At 46.8% G+C, this 10926-nt stretch overlaps 1 protein-coding gene across 2 annotated transcripts in view; it reads right to left on the reverse strand.

Moving 5' to 3' along the window:
• The window catches only part of ZDHHC14 (zDHHC palmitoyltransferase 14), a 263676-nt gene extending 255696 nt beyond the window's left edge, over nucleotides 1-7980 (reverse strand). The window contains exon 1 of one of the 2 annotated variants that reach the window (XM_081044309.1): nucleotides 7263-7657. In XM_081044309.1, coding sequence (XP_080900435.1) covers nucleotides 7263-7507 — 245 coding nt within the window. In that variant the 5' untranslated portion in view covers nucleotides 7508-7657. Of the gene's footprint in view, nucleotides 1-7262 lie in introns of both variants that reach the window. The other variant, XM_081044310.1, reaches the window with a different exon arrangement.
• Nucleotides 7981-10926: the final 2946 nt, after the last annotated feature.

A 10926-nucleotide genomic window follows, 5' to 3' on the forward strand; every position in this document is an offset into this window, starting at 1 on the left:
TGACTCAACCCACTCACCAGTGGCCTGAAATAAGAGCATGCCCTTTTAAATTACTACAGCCTTTACAATTCTTTTACACACAATATCTGTCACTCAATCAAAAATTACAAAGTACACAAAGAAGAGAGAAAATATAACCCATAGTCAAGAGAAGGAATAACCAAAAAAAGCAGGCCCAGAGATGATATTGAGGTTGGAATCATTAGGCAAGGATTTTAGAATAACTACAAAAATATATTAAATGATCCAGTATAAAATCTGGACAGGAACAGATGGGGAATTTCAGCAGAAGAAAGGAAATTATGTTTTAAACTATATTTTAAAAAAACATTTGTAAAATATAGAAATGTTCAAAATAAAAAATAAGATATCAAAAATGGCTCCACATAAATGGGACACAGCAGAGGGAAGGATCAGTAAACTTGAAGACGTACCAATAGGAATTATTCAAACTGAAACCCAAAGAGGAAAAAAAGATTAAAAAAAAACAAACAAACAGAATAAAGTATCCAAGATGTATGATGTATGAGACTATACAAAATATGAAAAATTTCTAAAACTGATGAAAGGTATTAATCCACAGATCCAAGTAGCCTTAGTAAACTCATAAGCAGAATAAATATCAAGTAAACCACACCTTGACATGTCATTGTTCTGCTGTTGAAAACAAAAGATAAAATCAGCTGGAAAAAATATTGAACCATTACACACAGGGGGAAATGTTAAAAAATAATAGCTCACTTCTCATCAGAAATAAAAGAGGCCATATTTAGTGAAAAACTGAACAAAAGTATTCAGATGGTCCCCAACCCTTACCTGAACCAACTCACATTTTATCAGATCCAAATTCCTGGATGTAACTAATTGTAAGTATCTATTGACCATCACTGTTTTCCCTTTCCTAAAAACCACAGCTACAAAGAATGAATGCACTTGAATGAATGCACTTCCTTGAAACCCTTAAATTCTCTTGCTAACACATAATAACTCTGCCATGTATAAATTATGTGTAGCATTCTCTTGTAGTACTACAAAAGAAGAATCTCCAGATTATGCAGATATGGCCCATTAAATAATTGACCATCACTACCCAATTACAGAAGCTACATGAATCTTTTCTGCATAATTTGGTATCACTTCCCACAAGCTGAGGAAGAACACAGTAAAAATAAGTAGTCAATGGTATCCTTCAGAGTTTTATTAGATAAATTCAATTATCCAAAGTCAAGAACCTATAAAATATGAAATTTATCTAGGTGCTGGTGGATGTTAGGTCACATTTATATATAATACAGAAAACTTTATTTGCTAAAAACATTTAGTTACAAAATAAGGAAGGAAAGACTAGAAAGAAATCTTGATTAGCCAAGAAAACATCCCAGTTCTATTACTAGCTGACTCGGTAACTAAAAAACCTTTTATTTCCTCTGCTTCAACTAATGCACTTGAAAGGGAAGATATTTGATTCTGAATTCAGAAGAATTATATTGAATAATCAAAGCTTCTAAGGCAATTATTTTCCATAAGGCATTATTAATTACAAATTTGACGAACCTTCACAACTTTACAAAATGAAAAACTGAAGCACAAGGAGGTTATTTTTCAGTGTTTCGATGTTACCATTCTTTCATTAAACAACAAATATTTACCGAAAATCTGCTATGTACCAGGAACTATTCTAGGTACTGAGAACGCAGCAGCAAATAAAACAAATGAAGTCCCTGCCCTCATGGAACTTACACATGCTGCTCACACACACACGAATGGGTTAATGTACTCATGTCAAGGTGTCATGAATGTTTTAAACGCACCTACAATTCTTGTGGGGCCACAGTGGGTTCCATCATACCCTTGACACAGCCTACTGTGCTAACAGGGAATGTTCGGTGGTGAGGTGCTAATGGCCCTTACTACCATCTTATGAACCGTGTGGTGTTCTACGATGCACAGCATGGCCAGCATTTGGCCAAAAGAAGATAGAACGCTTTCCAGATGTTTTCTGAGATGGTGGAGAACTTTCCAGATGTTTTCTGAGATGGTGGAGAACTTGATGCAGTTCTGAACAGATCAGTTAAGAAAAGATGGGGTCCTTCTATGGTATAAGGGCAGTCAATATCTTCTGTTAGATAATAAAAGGTTCCCAATCATAAGGAAGAAATTATTGGAAATGGCAGTTTTGTTTACAGATGACAGTCCCTTGTTCCATCTTTGAGGCAAACATAACCCTAGTTCCACTGACTATCAATTATTCATCAATTACAGCAGGTCCTCGAATAATGCCATTCCATTCAATGTCATTCATTATAATGTTGATGAGATGCCTTAGGAACCTAACTCCTACCAATTAGCCTATTTTAAAATTGGTTAGTTATACATTTTGCTTAAAATCACAGAACCTATCAATAACAAAGTTAAGTGGGGAGTTACTGTATTTCAATGGGGATTAACCAAAGAAAGGAGGAGGAGGGGGAGGAACTCATGGAAGGAGGGAGGAAGGGAGAGAAGAAAGGAAGAGGGGAGGAAAAGAAGAAAACATATGGCTTTTCTAAAAAACTATCGATGGACTTCTAGTGATGAGAAATGTAAGAATGTTCCCACACTCTGAAGTGTTTCAGCTCCAGAAACATCTTCAAACTGTAGTGACAGCACAGACTTGGGAGACAATCAAATCCAAGACCTGAGCCTCAATCACTTCACCAAACCGGACGCTCCTGAAAACATGAACCTCCTCTGACCTCCCTGGCTGTCCCCTTCTTTCTGCCCCTGTGATCAAGAGACTTCGAAGTGTCAATATTTCAGGACCAGAGACTTTATTTTCAAAATTCCAACTCTAAACAAAAGCATGCTGTGCGTGCATATGTCAGAGAGAGAGAGAGAGAGAGAGAGAGAGAGAGAAGGAAATTGATAATGTTCACTGATCTTTTCAAACTGCAAATCTGGGGATGTGAGAATGAGGACAGTGTGATGAGTCTCTGATGAGCCAGCTCCTCATCCCCTTAGCACTGCAACCCGCGTGCTCCCTTTTCTCTTATATATAGCTGTGAAATACTGTCACATAGCACCCATATCCATATGTTGAATAAAAGATGCCAAAGACAAATAACCCTGTCCTACTTGGAAAAGAGTGGTGAGTTGTATCAGGTTGCTTCTAGTAGCTTTCTTTACTATCTTCACGGTTCTGAGACAGGATCTTCAAAAATAGACATGAAACCCAGTCCCCACTTCTCGTAGGCTTCCTCGGAGCTCTTGTTCAGGGTCTGGATAAGGGCTCCCCAGACATCCCTGTAGGACCCCACTCTGAAGAGGCAAGAGTGAAGCCACTCCTCAGGCTCTTATGAAGTTCTTTATTTTAACCACAGACTACATAGTGCTGCATTCTTTCAGCCCTAATATGTTATCACTGCTGTGCTTGCTTATTAACCCACATACCCCCTCCTTCAAAGGCTGTCAGAAAAGGGGAACCCGAGTCCTAGAGAGGCTACTTGGAAGGTTTCCTTTAAACATAGGCACCATTTATTGAGCACGTGCTGTTATGTATCAGACACCGTACTAAGTCCACTTTTGCATTTAATCTTCAAAACATTTAAAGACAGATATTATTAATCCCATTTAATAGATTGGAACACTGAGATTTTAAAAAGTCAAATAATTTGCCCAGGGTCATACTTCTGGTAAGAATCTTGGGCTCTGTCCATCCAAAGTTCGTGCTTGCAACCACTATTCTATATGGCCGGAAAGCAGCACAGGGGGTCAGAAAGGACACTGGCTTTGCAGTCAAAAGCCCGCCACTAATTATTGTGTGACCTTAGGCAGTTGTTCAACCACTCCAAGCCCCTGGCATTTCATCTTCAATGTGGGAATAATGATGTCTTTCCCTGCCTTTCTCCCAATGTTGACGGGAGTATCAACACGTGTGGCTACATTCCAATAAGTCCATTTCTCTTGGACAAACTTCCTTGTCCATCTGTTTAAGTTCAGGAACGAGGTGGGGTGGGAGCAGAGTCGCAGGCTGAGCAGGTCTAAAACTAACTTCAGAAGTTCCATGTCTTCTTTTTAAATTTTGAATTTGCCTTTTTGTAGCTGTAGGGGGAAGCATGGGCTCTGACGTTTGAAAATGAATTCTACTCATACTAAAGTTCTCTAGACATGAAATTCATCAAACTAGGCAACCACATAGTATGTGCTCAATAACTAACTAAAGGAAGGACAGAAAGAAGACACGTGATGAGCAGACAAAACTGGCATTTTCTCTTGATCTCTTTTATCTTTTAGCATATTTGTATTTCATTACCTATGCATGTAACTAATTGGTTCTCTGAGTCTCTATCAAATTAATTTGGCCAAAGTTATTTAATTTCACTCTGTCATTAGCAATGATAAGAACTTAAAAGCAATACAGTGACACCTATTCTTAGTCAAACCATAGTGTGCACACTATTTTACAATGTGCACAGCCCTACGATTTTTCTCAGCTGAGGCATCAGGCTAGGATGGGCCTAACTTCTTGAAATCTCAAATTGCCTAATTGAAGCCACCTTCATGGAGACCACACACATACACACATACACACACACACACACACACACTCACACACCTGATATAAAAATGAAGCTGCCACTAGTAGCTAATAAGCCCCAATGCGTGTTTATTCCTACAGCCATCAGTTTACACAATGCTGATGCAGAAAAACATCCCAACAACCTGCAGAAAAACATCCCGAGGACTTTGGGGAACTCTTGGGAGAAACACACTGAGAAATAAAGCAGTGAACATGAATTTACGATGGTTTGGTTAAAAGCAATGTTTGACCGAAGAAAATAAAAGGTGGTAAAAACTGGGGGGAGGACCCCTGACAGTATAGTGGGGATTTGAGGGTATATAGAAAATGAATTATTCATCATTATACATGAACACACTTGTGGCTAAAGCTCTATAACACAATCACATCAATTCTTCTCTACTCTTAAAATTGTTAAAAAGAGGGGCCGGCCCAGTGGCTCAGGCGATTGGAGCTCCGTGCTCCTAACTCCCAAGGCTACCGGTTCGATTCCCACATGGGCCAGTGGGCTCTCAACCACAAGGTTGTCAGTTTAACAACTCCAGTCCCAAGGGATGGGGGGCAGCGCCCCCTCCAACTAAGATTGAACACGGCACCTTGAGCTGAGCTGCCTCCCAGATGACTCAGTTGGTTGGAATGCATCCTCTCAACCACAAGGTTGCCGGTTGGACTCCCCGCAAGGGATGGTGGGCTGCGCCCCCTGCAACTAGCAACGGCAACTGGACCTGGAGCTGAGCTGCGCCCTCCACAACTAAGATTGAAAGGACAACAACTTGTCTTGGAAAAAAAAAAGTCCTGGAAGTACACACTGTTCCCCAATAAAGTCCTGTTCCCCTTTTCCAATAAAATCTTTTTTTTTAAAAAAAAAAGATTATTCAAAAAAATTGTTAAAAAGAGCAAAAATGCCAACGTCAAACTTTTTTAACATTAGGAACATAGTGAATGCTCTGTGCAGTGGACCACCTGTAATGAAAGTCACCACCAGAAGACTGGCATTTCTGTGCAACCACATGGCATCATCATGCCAGTGCCTGAATTTAGGTCTCAGAATGCAAACTCAGAAGGCACCTCCAGGCTCTCCCAGGTCTGTGAGGACAAGCGGCTGTCTCCGGTGAGGATGAGGAGAGCAGCAGCAGAAGACACACAGCATTTTCCCTGCCATTCCCACAGCCTCTTCACAACCTTTCTTTCCCAACCCCTGGTCCTCGGCAGACTCCACCAACTAGTCTCAATTGTGCACAAAAGTTAAACTTCTTTTGGGAGAGTCCTGGAAATTTTACATAGTTGGAAATGAAGGGGTTGTGTGTGAGAAAGCCTGGGGGGAGCTTAAACGAAGCTCTCTCTCCTCACCTGATCTAACTCAGTCCTCTTAAAAGTGTTCCTCATAGCTGCAATGTCCAGATACAAAATGTTTTCTCATAGTCAGAAGGCCTTAAGTAAAAATTATTACATTGTTACATTATCAAGAGATCATGTATTTCTGATTGAGACAGCATTTGGAATGTCAAACTCCAGGTACAAAATCAGAGCCTATTACTACTTATCAGAGACAAAAGTAAAGAAACACAAAAGGTTTTAATTAACCCCATTCAACAGACATAGGTGAAAGAATATCATGTCCCATAATAATCAGGATATGGGAAGGGCAAAGAACTCCCAGGAATATATTGCTTTTTTTAATTCGGGGTAGGGGGAGTAGCGACAACTTTCATCCAGCTGCGATACCAGGAATTACATAAGAAGCTGCATTGCAAATGTTGGACCCAATAAGAACAACTGAAATTGATTCTGGAATGTGGTTCAAGTGCTTTATCTAATACCATTAACAAATAGGAAGATCTTTCATTAGTTGGCAGGAGGATAGTTTCCACTAGCCAGTTTGATTTTCCTGAAAACTGTGAAGATTCATATGCACTTTTTCTCCCAGATAAAAGCCCTTAAAGTCCCAAAGTATTGTTTCTGGAATCAGAAAGTTGCCAGGAAGTGTCACACTTTTCCTCTGAACTGTCCTAAAGTCTCCTTTCACCTGTTCCTAGATGTTGGAGAGGAGGGAAAGTGTTTGTTTGCAGCCTATTTTCTTGAAACTTTTTAAAAAGAGTTTAGAAACCCCATGGTAAATCAGAAATTGTGGATCAAGAATGAACATCTACGGAAAATGAAAAATGAAATTATCCTTCTAGGCCACATTGGGTGGCCTACACTTTGAAACCTAAAGTAACCAAGATTCTTCATTATTCAGCGAAGGTATGTAGAAGATTTAGTCAAGTGAGCTTAACAAGATGCCCTACAGCTTGCGAGCGAGAAAGTCGATTCTATTTATCCCTGACTTAAGAATCTGCCTCGTGCCCCTTCCCACGGGTTACATCTGGGCTGGTTTGCTAGTCTCCAAACTCGGTAGAGCCGGCAGCAAGAATCAGTCACCTGCGAGGTGCCACCCTACCCCTGGGGGCAACAAGGCCCACACACCTTAGTGTCCCCCCTCCCATTTCTCTCTCCTTTACTCCCAGAGCCCCATCCAGAACTACATTATCTCTGGGGATCAAGAAGCAAAAAGACCTTCAAAAGGAAAAGAGGGAGAGAGGGCTTGTATTATGTAACCATATTCAGTAGATAAGGCTTCTAGAAAACGAAAGTAGCGAGGGGAAGGGCAGGGGTCGGCGGCGGCGAGGGGAGCCCGGCGTGGGGAGCTTTCGCTGCCACTTACTCGAAGGCGAAGAAGAGTCCGCTAGTGACCAGGATCAGAACGAGAGTCAGGTAGAAGACGCCCGTCTGCCGGGCCATCATGATCCTCCCGTTGCAGAAGAACTTGTTTCTTCCCGGGAAAACCTCCCATTTCCTCCGGGCCGCGATTTTCTTCTTCTTGTGGGGCGACTCCATGGGGGAGGAGCTGTGGGTGCTGATCTGACTGTACTCGCAGTCTTTCATGGGCCCGCCGCCGCCGGGAGGCATCCACGAGGGCAGCCGGCGGGGGGCGCGCGCCCCCAGAAGCCCCCCGGCCGCGCGGGCCCCGCCGAGCCACGACCGCCGCCGGCCGCCCGGCCGCCCCCCGAGCCGCGGCTCCGCGGCCCCTAAGCGGGCTTTGGGCTGGGCGACAACTTTGCGGAGGACACCCAGGTTCAGCCCTCGGGGAGCCCAGCTGTCATAGCCGGCTCCCCCTCCTGGAGGGACGGGGCTCGCCCGCAGCCCGCGGCCGCAGTCCTCGGTCGCTTCCAGCCCGCGTGCGAGGGCTCCGGGTCCCCGCGGGGTGCGACCGGCCGCCCCGCCGGTCCCGGGCTCGCCGCGCGCCCGCCCCCTCGCACAGCCGCTCGCTCGGTCCCGCCGCCCCCGGAGCTCCGGCGGCGCCTCGGCTCCGGCCCGCCGCCCCCCGAGCGCTGCGCCCCACGGGGACACCAGGCGGCGGCCGCGGCGCCGGCTTCCTCGGAAGCCACTTCTGTGCCTCGGCCAGGTTTATTCTAATCCTTCCTCGCAGCGGCGGATCCTCCCCGGGAGAAAGCGATGGAAACTGGGAGGCCGCTTGCGGCACCGGCAACCCCTCCCAGGGGTGGGGACACCAAGCACGGTATTCTGTCAGGAGCGGGCTTGGCGACAGCCTGGGCGCTGCGACCCCGCGCCGGCGCGCCTGGAAGCCTAGCTGAGTCCGTGTCCCCGGCGGGGGCTGCCGGGGCCGCCCGAGCTGAGGGTCGCGGCGGCTGCTCGCGGGCTGCGGTGGCCACCGGCTCCCTCGCTCCCTCCTGCCCCATAGGAGCCAGGCCCGGCGCGAGGAGGGCCGCAGGGGGGCGGCGGAGCGCGTGTCGGGGCCGCCGGGCGAGCGCCACAGACACTTGTTTGCAAGGCTGAGCCCGGCGCGCGCGCGGGGCTCGGAGCGGGCCCGCCTCCTGCCGGCCGGGTGGGCGGTGGCCCGCGCCGTGCCAGCCCGGCTCCTCCTCCCGCTCCTCCGCTCGGCGAATCCCCGCCCCGGCTCGGCCGGGCCCCCGCCCCCGTGCCCTCCCCGCCAGCCCCGCGCGGTCCCGGAGAGGGCGCCGGGCTCCCTCTGGCACCGCCTGAGGACAACGCGGCCACGCCGCGTCGCGCGCTTTACGCCGACTTCTGTCCGCCCCTCGCTTCTCTTTCGGGGTTATTCCCAGTAGCAGCTGCCGCTTCGGGACACACACTGTCACACTGCAACGAGCAAGCCCATTCTTGCGGTTCCCGGGGACCTGAAACCCGCGCGAAGAGGTGACCCGCCCCCCGCCCTTCCTCTTCCTCCTCCCGCAGAGGAGTGCGAGGTCGAGTTCGGGGGACTGTACTGCTGCCCGGGAATGGGGCGGGTTCCCCGGCGACAGGATGGGGAGGTACGGCATGAGATGGAGGCTGGGGCTGGGGGTCTCAGAGCCGGGTTTCCAGGATTCCCGCGGGGAGAGGGGCAGAGCGGAGCTCTTGCCTCCCGCCTGGAGGACCAGCCCCGTGGCGATCGGGCTCTGCGTGGGTTGCTGCCTCCTGGGCCCTTTCTCACTTCTCCCGCACGGGCGCTCACAATTTGCTCGCTGTATTTCTCTCCTTTCCCCTCGAGCTCCACAACAGCAGAGCGACCGCCCGCGCGTCCCCACCCAGCCCGACAATCCCCGCCGGTCGGCTCCTGCGCTCGCGCCCTCCCTGGCTTTGCCGCAGGGTCTGAGCCCTCCGGTGGTGGACACAGCCTGTTGGCAGCTGAAAGCGAATGCAGCCGGGCAGGGATGCTCGGTTTTCCGAGCCCCACTTTCCTTTCACGGCCCACTGGGATGTGTAGTTCTTCCTCTCTCCGGCCGGCTCCGAGAGGAAACACGACTTGGGGACCCAAAAACTACAAATCCCTGCATCCCCCGCGACGAGGGCGAGCGAGGCATGGTGCTGGGCATTTCTGGTGTTCAACGGTTGGAAGTGGGAACGAACAAAAGGAATGGTGGGGAACGGCTGTGCCTTCTCTGTCGGGGTATTTACACGTTACCCACGTTCTTATCTAATCGTCACCAGAAACCTCCGAGGCACTGTCGTATCCAGCTTAGAGAACGCTCAACTACTTGCCAGAGATCGCAAAGCCCCCCGGTGGTAGAGATGAGATTGAACCCAGAGTCTTGAGAATTTCTCTTACAAAGCCTCGGTGAGCAGCGTCAAGGGAGATGAGATTTGTTTATCCAAGAGAGAAAAAGAATTGGGACCAGATGGAGAAAGATCGTCCTGAGTAAGGAAAGCGTGGTGGGATGGTAATTAGACAATGACATGAAATTATAAAGAGTTAACGGGGGGGGGGGGTGGGGGGGTGATGAGGGTAAAGGGGATCAAATATATGGTGATGGAAGGAGAACTGACTCTGGGAGGTGAACACACAATGGGATTTATAGACGATGTAATACAGAATTGTACACCTGAAATCTATGTAAATTTACTAACAATTGTCACCCCAATAAAATTAATTTAAAAAAAAAAAAAGAGTTAACGGGGAGAAAATGGAATTTACAAGCGTCCCTTGCAAAGCAGGTTAGGGGAATGGGTAAGATCTTATACAATTAGAATTGGGTTCCAATGGGTTTAGCTATTGCATGATGGATGACCATATTATGGGGACAATTAAGTACTTTATGGCTGCATTAAAAAAAAAACTGGCAAGCGTCAGATGTTTTAAGTGAAAGCACTCATATGCTTTCCTGTCCTTTAGCTCATGGGATCAACGCGATGTTATTACAAGCACTTTTCGGGGGTGTTCAGTTAATATGCTAGCTCCATTGAATTGATGGCTTTTAAATAAAAAAGACTCTCATTCTTGTTCTCAATTAAGACCTAATTTTTCTGGCATCTCGGTCATGCTTTTTAAAAGTCCTCTGTTAGAGAGAGATACATACTAAAGTATTTATTTATTTGAACCAAAATTAGCAAACTGTTGCAAATTATTAGTCATCCATTGCAGATAATTAGCACAAACTTAGCAGCGTAAAACAACACAGATTTATTCTCACAGTTTCAGTGGGTCGGGTGTCCAGGCACCTGGCGTCCTCTGCTCAGGGCCTCACACCTGCCATCAAGGTGTTTGCCAGGCTGCGACTTCATCTTGAATATAGCAGAGAAGCTACAATCTAGTTCAGGAAACAAGATTGAGACATAAGAAAGAAAAATAATAAAAATAGCTATCTTTTCTGGAGTTATCTTCTCATATTAGCCAATATCATATCTTGGTTCTTTAGATATTTAGCTCATTAAATCCAGAGGACAACCTGTCAAAGCAAAGATCATTGTCTTTATTTCACAGCAGAGGAAACTGACGATCAGAGAAGTTAGGTGATTTGCCCAAGGTTTCACAGCTACCTCGTAAGTACCTAAGTCAGGATTCCAGGATAGGTATGCATGTCTGATTCCCA

This window comes from Rhinolophus hipposideros (genome assembly GCF_964194185.1).
Source record: "Rhinolophus hipposideros genome assembly, chromosome: 3".
In the NCBI taxonomy this organism is placed as follows: domain Eukaryota; kingdom Metazoa; phylum Chordata; class Mammalia; order Chiroptera; family Rhinolophidae; genus Rhinolophus; species Rhinolophus hipposideros.